At 44.3% G+C, this 9,779-nt stretch overlaps 1 protein-coding gene across 2 annotated transcripts in view; it reads right to left on the reverse strand.

Annotated features, from left to right (window-relative positions):
- The window catches only part of RBMS1 (RNA binding motif single stranded interacting protein 1), a 141,216-nt gene extending 137,876 nt beyond the window's left edge, over positions 1–3,340 (reverse strand). For both annotated transcript variants that reach the window (XM_082001648.1, XM_082001647.1), the window contains exon 1: positions 2,661–3,340. In XM_082001648.1, the coding sequence (XP_081857774.1) occupies positions 2,661–2,735 (75 nt within the window). In that variant the 5' untranslated portion in view covers positions 2,736–3,340. The remainder of the gene's footprint in view (positions 1–2,660) is intronic.
- Between the last annotated feature and the right edge of the window lie 6,439 nt (positions 3,341–9,779).

The following is a 9,779-nucleotide window of genomic DNA, read 5'->3' on the forward strand; positions in this document are numbered from 1 at the left end:
AATCTCTTCTGATGCTGAACTCCCCAAGATTAAGGGGAGGGAGGTGCTGAATCACAGCAAATGTTTATATTTCCTCCCAGAATATACAACTGAACCAGATTGAATACTTCATGAATAAGATTGTGAAAATCATAACAGACAAATACAAAATCTGTTTTTAAAACCTGTAACACATTTTTTAGCAATTAAAATAGTTGATCACGTCAACATTTTAACCTAAAGCACCATTAGGAATGCATGCCATTTCTAATGAGTATTTTTGAGCTCTCTACAGAAAAATCCATCTTCAAGCAATTCCTGTCACCTCTTAAGTATCGATTTCCTGTTTATTAGTCAGCAGATTTTCCATTATTACTTAAATAAGGATAAGACAGGAAGCAAAACTTCTAGTTTCAAAATCTCTTACCTCCTCCAGAGTAATCATGTACCATTACCCATCATACGTTCAGCAAAGGCTACTCAATTCTGTTATAATTTGCCCCTAATAAAAACCCAAAGATTTCTCCAGAATTACAGAAATAGTTCATGGACTGGACAACGGGTTTTTTTAGGGCCCAAAGAATAGAACAGCTGAAAACTATGAATTAAATTAATTTTTCTACATGTTTGGAGAGGATCCATAGCGAGAAGATTGCTTATATCACTGAATTCCACATTCCTGAATATTGAAATTTACAGTTACTGGTCCTTTTATCTACACCAACGAGCCACCTTATTTCTTTTATAAAATCAAAATCTCTGAAAACAGGAAACTTTCACTGGATACCAGATATTTGATTTCATGTGTGTAAGTCAAATGGCTGTGTGTTCTCTCTGCTGAAACACAGTAATGTAATCTCAGGCTGTATAATTTTATAGCAAAGACTGCAAGACGTTTTGAAGATGTCATTGACTGTAATACAAATCAATATCAAATTATCTGTACAGGAAACACTTGCAAAAGATGGCCCATCAAGCTTTCTCATAGGATCATGGATTATTAGGATCATACCCTAATAACTACAATAAGCTATTACAGTTTATCCCGCTCTTCAATTATTTACAGGTCAAAAAAGCCAATGTTATGTCCTTGGTTCGTAACTTACTAATTCCACACAAAATAAGGAAGGTAAAAGTTTCTGAACAAAGACATTTCTTCATTTGAAAATATTTATATAGTCGTGCAGCTAAGTGATGCTGTCCTTTAGGCACTCTACCTTTTGTAAAAATAATGCATTAAAAATATATATCTAAACAGTACTGAAATGATTACTCTGCAGGATAATCTTTAAATGGCTACAGACTGTACTATTTAGCCTGATGTCGATTATACATTTAAGAGATTAGTCATTTCAAATCACCTGAAGACCATCATCGTATTTCTATCAATTTCTGTATATATGAAAGCACATTTCAAAGCCTCCTCACTGCTGGCTTGTAAAATGTCTCATGACTGTCAAACTGAATTTATTTTTCAGCCAAGCTGTATAAATTTCATTTCACAATAGAGTAACACAGAACACAATAAAAAGATGAGCCTATCAAGTGCCTAGAGAAAGAGAAGGGAATTCTTGCCCTGTGATTGCCACACGGGCAGGACACTTCAACAGCAAAAAAAAACCCCAAACAAAATAACAAACACCAACACCCCCCCCACACACACACCCCACAGTTATAACCTCTAAAAAGTTCACACAGCGAAGCCTCATATGGGTCTATTTTGATTTGTGAGGAGTGACACTGGTGGTTGGAGAGGCTTATGCTAAATGTTCCAGACAGCTGATGCAACCACCTCTGCATCTGCCAGTTTGCAGCATGATGCTTCTAGAGCAGTGGGGCTGGCTGCCCTTACAGACTTGAAGGAGAAAGGGAGGGGGGAAAAAAATGTGAAGATCCACCACAAGAACCACTAACATCTATTTTCCTGCAAACAACAGCTACCCGCCTACAACATTAACCATCAGGAGCTGGACCCTTAATGCGTTTTTAATCCAGTTCGTAAACTGCGAGGTGGCAGCTCGCAAAGGTCCAACTCCACGGACAACGAGTATCTCCCCGAGTCCGGCAGCCTCCTCAGCGCCCGTACGGAAGTGGGATTACGGCCACCCCCATCACAGCAGTGAGCCCGCCCTGCCGCCCCCCAGGATGGGGGAGCACCCCCGCCCCAGCTGAAGCGCGGCGCCGGCCAGCGGCCAGCCCCAGCTCGGGGCCCGCCGCCAAAAGTTTGGGCCGTCTCCCCCGCGGTCGAGGCGGCTGCGGTGGGCGAAGGCGGCGGGAGCGGGGCCCCGTCGGCTCCGCAGAGCTCCGCTGTGCAGCCGGGTGGCCAAGGACGTGATTGGGAAGGAGGAGACACGCCGAGAGCCGTGGGGAAGAGGAGGGACCGCCGGCGGGAGGGGGGAAGGCGAGAGGGAAGGAGACGGGTCGCAGACGGCACAGTCGGGGGCGAGGGGAAGGGGCGGGCGCCCGGCGGGGAGCACGGCGGCCGCGGGCGGCCCGGGGGCTCCCGGGGCGGCGGCGGGCGGCAGGAAGGGGCTGCCGGCTCTTTCCTGTCTCCGTCCCTCGGTGCAACCTGACCGCCTCCCCCGGGCCGTGCCCCGCGCCGCGCAGCCCCTGTCCGGGTTCGGCCCTGGCCGGCCGCCCTGGAGCGGGGCCAGCCGCAGACCCGCCGCGCTGTACCCTACCTTCGCCTGCAGATACTGGGGATAGTAGTAGGTGGTGTACTGGGGGTACATCTGCTGTTTCCACACTTTGCCCATGAAGCTGGAAATGTAGCCTGCAGTGCAGGGATGGGGGGGCACTTTGGGGGGCTCCAGCCGCCTGCTCCGTCTCTCTCTCCCTCCTGTCTCTTCCTCTCCGGCGGCGGCTGCTGCTGCTCCTCGGCCGAGCCCAGACCTTCCTCCTCCTCAACCCAAAAGCCACGGCGGAGCGGCGGCAGCGGGGGCAGGCACTCTCGCTCTCTCCCCGGGAGTTCCTGCCAAGTCCCCGCCCGGCCGGGGCCGAGCAGCGGCGGCGGCGGGCCGGCTGGCGGAGCGGCGGCGCGGGGAGCGCTCGGGGCGGGCGGCGGCGGCGGTGCCAGGCGGCGGGGCAGGGCTGCGGGGGGAGGGGGGAGGGAGGGGGCGAGGGGCGGTGCTTAGCCCCGCTCGGCGCCCGCGGTGGGAGCCCCGGCCCCGGCCCCGGCCCGGCGGCGGGGCAGCCCCGCGGGGCAGGGGGAGGTTTTCCGCGGCGGGCAGCGAGCGGCGCCGCTCGGCGAAGGGCTGCTTCGGCGGCGGGGAAAGCTGCGGGGTGCGGCGCGGAGCGGGGGGTTCCCACGTTCCGGAGGAGGAGGAGGGCTGCAGTGGTCGCATCCGCACACGGCTCGGCTCTGACCTAATTAGCCAGGGTGTGCTTTGTTATCGCCTTTGCTCTTTGTGCATCTCGTTGCCCAGCCGTGGTTGCAAGGGCGCAGGCTTCAGGGGAGAGTTGGGTACAATTTTGGAAAAACTACGTTTGGCTTCGGTTCCGCCTGGCGGCAGAGGGTCCATTTATCTGCTAGGAGCAGAAGGGACTGCAGTGCTAAAATCAGTTTACAGAAGAGCAACCACAAAACCAGACCAAATTCTCCCTTCGGCCTATGGTACATCCTTAAATTTGTACTTTCGCCAGCAGTGCTGGGCACGCTTCGTTCGCAAACAGGAAACATTCCTGTTCTGGTCGGTAGTAATTATAATTTTTCTCACTTGAATATTTTCTCTCTGAAAGATAATTTCCCAAACATTTGAAGTAGGGACCAGCAGCACATTAATCCACTGTTATTTGTAAAAAAAACCACTTAGCCCAGTGGATTTACTTCTGACAAATGTGTCTCTTTTCTACCCAAAGATAAACTGATCCTCAGAGTATTAAGCAGATGCTGTTTCTTTGTCACACTAATCACAATCATTTTTGTCTCGCAGCACTGTTTTGTTAATAAAACATATATGTAAGATCCACCAGAACTCCTGAGTGTATTAGCATCAGCCAAACTAAATGTGATAATAGTAGAAAGGAAGATTTAAAAACTTAAGGATTTACAAGCATCCCAGTGCAATAGCAACGGCAGCCGTTGTGCAGCCGTGAATCCCTGGTGCAGGCTAAGCAATGAGAGCTAACTGCAGATATTCTTCCAAATTCCAGCTGAACAGAGGACAGTTACGCAAACGACATTGCAGCTCTCCTGGCTAGCCATTAAGATCGCTTTACAAGCTTTTTCCAGGGAAGAAATTTGTATACACTTTATGGTCCACACAGATGGAAAGACTAGTTGCATCTTTAGGAGGTGGCTTTTTCTCCAGGGAAGAGGAATGGGAGCTTTTGAGGTTTGGTTTGGGGTGATTTTGTCTGGATTGGCTTGGGGGTGGTTTTGGTTAGCACAGGGCTAGAATGACTATAAAAAGAAGGACGAACACAGAAGGCACATGAGTTGGTAGTATTTTGTGTCCACAATGGTAACTTTCTGTGGGAGTGACAAAGATTAAAGTTAGAGAAAAGTTGAGCAGAACAGAAATATCAGGCATTTGAGGGAGTTAAGAATGTGCATCTGGAAAAGCTGAAATGGCCACAGCCAAAATCAGCTACCTTCTGTACTGGCATTGACGCAGTGGAAAAAGCATACGGGCTGCAATTATATCTGAAGAATGCAAGGTAATATGGCTCCAGGATAGTGCATGGTCAGAGGATAGTAGAAATGAAGTTTCAGAGTTTCGTGGGGAAATGGGTTGCTACAGCCCAGATACGTGATGGTGCTGTTATAGATTGCTTTAAGAACTGCCAAATTGTGGTCTCAGGTTCTTGGTTGAACTACAAAGAATGTGGTGCTGGCCTCTCTTAAGCTGACAGGTTACGGGTGCTAGTACACTTAGTTTCCTTCTGAGAAAAACAGCACAAGCAAGAAGAAGTAAAGACTGGTAGCTGATGGATGGATTTTGTGGGGATTTTCCTGAGAAGGAAAGAATGAGATCTGAAAGAAAACACACATTGTACTGAAGACAGCTAGAAATAGAAGAGTGTTTTCCTAGAATCCATCTTCATGTAAACAGCTACTGTGGTTGTTACAAGTACGTTGTGCAATCATGAATGGGGAGAGAAGCATCCAGAAGAAAAAAATCTCAAGGAAATGAGGAGAGGGGAAATGCAGCCTATATCATTCGAGCATTTAGAACTGCAGCGGTCTCCAGCTTAGTTGTGTCAAGTTACTGAGAATGGCTGATGGCTGCCAGCAAGAGAAGCAGCAATGCACTCTGCCACAACGGCTCCTGAAAGTGATGAAAGAAGAAATCTGGCTAAGAGAGTATTTGATTACAACTGTAACAGCTAAAGCTGATCTCCAAGTTCCTTCCCAGTGTCTTCTTGCAGAGACTTAGAACTTTCCCAAACAAGGTCTTTTGCTCTAAAGCTTAATCTCATCCCCAAACATGGGTCACTGTTAATGTAAGGTTGAAACCAATTTGGTTCTGTTTTCAACCAGAATATTTTCTAATTGAAGATCTACTTCCCTTGGAATATCTGCTCTAATTTATTTAGCAAAGGTGATATTGCAGAAGTTCAAAATTGATAGAGTTTAATATTTATCATTATTATAATAAAAAGTAGGGCTGCAACTTAATAGTAGGAACTTTTACAGTGCAGTGATCCTACTGACAATTAATGAGAATTTGCAAATGATGCTCAGTTTTTATTAAAATTAGGTTAGAACACATAATTATTTTACTGGAATCATTTACAAAAGCCTCAGTTACAGTATTTTTTTTTCATTTTTTAAGAAAGTATTGAAGGTGTTTACTGTATTAAGAATGGATCAATGAAGAATTCTCAGGCAAAAAAATCTTAATTTAGCATCACTGAGGGCAGTCCCTGCTTGTATCTTTTTAATATGTTCATTATTCAGCCAACTTAATAATATGAATGCAAGTTGTGCAGTACAGACAGGGTGGCATTGCAGAAGAAACTTTAAACTAAATTACTAATTTCTTAACTTTTCATACTGATGGAAATGTTTGTTTTTAATTGCTTATTCTATGTTCATAGCAAGGGCAAACAAACACTTTTAAATTGAAACTGCATATGCTGCCTGGCACTACTAACTCCTGCCATCATAACTAAATACTCACAAAGTTAAAAATGTTTCCCTCATTCACACACTACACAAAGTATAGGATTAAGAAGAAAGGTAAACACTGAATTGTGTTCTGAAGGCTAGTAGATACCCAACGGAGTAACAAAAAGATTTTTTTTTTCTTCACCGAAAGCTGACTTCCTACACACTGCACCAGTACAAATGTAGATATTGCGGCTTTGTGAATGTTAGGGAAGACAGTAATCCATAATTCTGTCCATGGCCAGATTTCACTGACTATTGATTGAACAACTTAAAGTTCTACTTCCCCTCCCCCTGCCATGATTTTCTTACCATAGTTATAGTCCAACTGGTCAAGACTAATTAAAATATGATGAAAACACAGCTGGACTGATGCTACAAAAGCCTGCAAAGCACTGTATGTGCTGCCGTGTCAGAGCAACTCAGTTAAACCAAATCAATGGTTATCTACTGACTCTAAGAGTGTTGGAAGAGAAATCCCTTTTAAGCTTTACAAATTAATTTAGACATTAGGAGTTCTACCCTAGGGCAGAAAAAGTCAAATGCAATGCAGGATAGGAGGGAAATATAGTTAATCCACCTCACACCAGGAACCAAACGGACCGCTGTACTCTGTACCACTTGGGGTCTTTGCACTGAAAGACACAGACATATTTATACTGAAATCGTTATTACTTTGACACAGTCAGGAATATTTGACCAAGGATTTATTTTTTTTTCTGGTTGAGATACTAGCTTGAGTCTTGGGAGATCTTTGTCCAATACCAGATCTACCACAGAATGTGGGCGAGAGGGTGAGCACGTCGCTGCATTACCCTGTGCCTTACTTCCCCGCTTGCAAACTGTGTCAAACATTCACCCTCTTCTGTTCTTTGTCTGCCTTGTGTGGTCAGTCTGTAGGCAATGCAAGGCACCACAATCATTTGCTAGGAATCTGCCTAATGTGATTCCCATAAAAGCACTAAAATAAATAGAAACAGTGTCAGTGCATCACTTGTGGATGCAGAGAAGCCAGGTACTGCGTCCTAATTCACGTACAAATGTTAACAAACCAAAAATCTGTTTTATACCCCCAACCAGTGTGTTAGGGCTACAGAAATGCAACTGGGTTTAAGCTCTCAACCAGTAACTTCTTTGCTCTTCCCTTCACCCTCAACACACACTGTTCCAATTACTTGCAAAATCTCCTTGTTGTAACACCACCCTTAGCCCCATCATATGGCCTTGACTGCTTTGCAACACGAATGAAAGACTCTTCAGTTCAGGTCGCAGTAGGCCACACGCTTAAGCACAAAGGCTTAAATAAACGGCTATTGTTAATGGGCCACCAAGATGAAAAGCACTTGATTGTTTTCATCAATTAAATCAACTCTCTAGATTTAGTGGCTATTAACCCTTTCAGCAAATTCTTAAATATTTATTTCAACAGAGTGACTACGATTCTGTACTCTCCTGGTGTAACAACGCTTCACTGAAACGTTGCCGAATGTGGCGTGCCCTTGTTTATCCTTACAGCTGAGCCACGTACTGCAGTGGCTCAGCTGCTCCTGACAGCTGCAGTCGGTGGAATTCACTTCTGTAAAATCTACGGGGCTGTACGCTATTCTAAGATTGTCCCACTGAAGTATTTAACTGGCACTAACATAGAGGAATTTAACACACTTCTGCATTTGGGCTTCCCCTCTCGTGAAGTTTCACGTGCACCGGGCAATGCTCGCACTGTTGGCAATGGATGTCAACAAAAGATGCAGCTGGATTGCTCATGAAATTTGCAAATGTATTTGCTAAACGTATCGCCATGAATTTGGGTACACTGATTGCCAGCGATAACTTTTTCTTCATGTTTAGGTAGGTCTGAGAGAATCCTTTCCCACATAGGCACCACATTTTCTGAGTTTTCTATATTCTGGTTTTCTTTATCCTAGAATGCCCAGCTAATAAAGGTGATTATATACTGACAGCAATTGGGGTTTTTTTCAGCATTCTTCATAAAACCTGTAAGGCACCTCTTGTTAATCCAGCTCTATAGGTCTATCTAATGCATGTACATTTTATTTAAATCATCTCACTGACAGCAAAAATTAGCTGCATTATAGGAGTATGTTCATCCTAGGGTGGAGGTAGTTAAGAATCCAACTTCTATTCATACTTTATTTATCAGAAATTTCCATCCCATGCAGTTCCTTACCACCCTGGAGTCTCTCTAGCAATACAGTCTTCACTGTGCAAGCAGATGAACAAGGAAGAGAGTAATTGTACCTCTATAAAATATTGACCAGCTACAGTTGTTTCATTAGGACATTCCCTTTCAATCTTCTCATCTCAGTTTCAGGGCAGTATTTGCCATTCCTTCCCGTTCTCCACAAACAGATGAGGAAAACACCAAGCCCAGCCTGCTTTGGCTGCAGCGTAATAAGAATTCTTGCAGGTGTCTTTTACCAGCTTGACCAACCAGCTGCGGTTGGTCCTGATCGAATTCAAACCATCGATTTTAAATATTTGTGGATAATTCAGAACAAACATTTTTTTTCCTGCCATGCAAGCAAAAATTAGAAGTTTAATTAACATAGACAACAGACATCTTACATCTACATACGTTAGGGACACTTTGCACTGTCTTTAGGCACATCTTAAGCAAGTTCTGAATAAAAGGTGAAGGATACATCCTTCAGGCTTCTATTCTAAAATGCCTCTAAATTTTCCTGGTTTTGGAATAAAACTATTCCCAACTATGAAACGCCAGCCTTCTAATCCAAACACAGTTGTATTTTAGACAAGTTCTGCAGCTTATGAAATGTCTAACAAGTCTTTCCAATGTCTCAAACTCCTCCTACTCCTTCCATCACCCACAGCAATACCTTCAGCCATCCCACACCCTCCGTGCGGTCGTAGGTACAGGTTAGTTGATTTAATTCAAGTGCTGACTGGCCAGATGGCCTGGGCTGAACCCCACCTGCTGGGCTCTCAAGCAGAACACCAGCTTTCTCACCTTTTCGCAGCTACTGATTTTCATGCAACTTTTAGGGCCATCCTATATGTGACACCGCTGCTCCACCATCACCTTTGATTGAAATTGCCCGAAGGCTTCAAAAGTTATAATGGCGTAAGGGAGGAAGAAGGAGAAAGTGAGTAGGCAAAGCAATTGCGTGAGTCTTATTTCCTTAAGAAAGCACATGAACAAGTCAAAGAGCATAGGCTCTTTTACCTCTTATCGAGTATATAATAATATACGTTCTATATTTTTGATGTCTTCAATTTGTAATTTAATGGAACCGGAGAATAAGGCATTTTAATTTTTTTTTTTAAATCTTTTGCAATACGAGCCAAACCCTTAAACTATGTATCTCAACAGATACCTGCCAGTGCTATTTTTATTTGATTTTCTTTACACAGAGAAAATGTCTTTGTCACAAAAGGACCACAACACATTGCCATTTTGAATTAGTTCATGTATTTGAGCTTCATTCACAATTCATCATGTTTAGCTTTATCACAAACTGTATGTAAATGCTGGACGCTCAGACCCATGTGCTTGCAAATTAACATAGTGCAATGCATCGTCTGAGCTAATAGGTGTTGTGTCTCTACTGCATAATTCAAAAACCATTAAAATGTCATCACCCTTGATCTGCTGTAAAAATGGAAGCTTCCTCCTTGGCTTTGAATCTGTTTCTGTCTTCTAGATGAA

The sequence above is a fragment of the Phaethon aethereus genome, assembly GCF_964289735.1.
Source record: "Phaethon aethereus genome assembly, chromosome: 6".
Taxonomy (NCBI): domain Eukaryota; kingdom Metazoa; phylum Chordata; class Aves; order Phaethontiformes; family Phaethontidae; genus Phaethon; species Phaethon aethereus.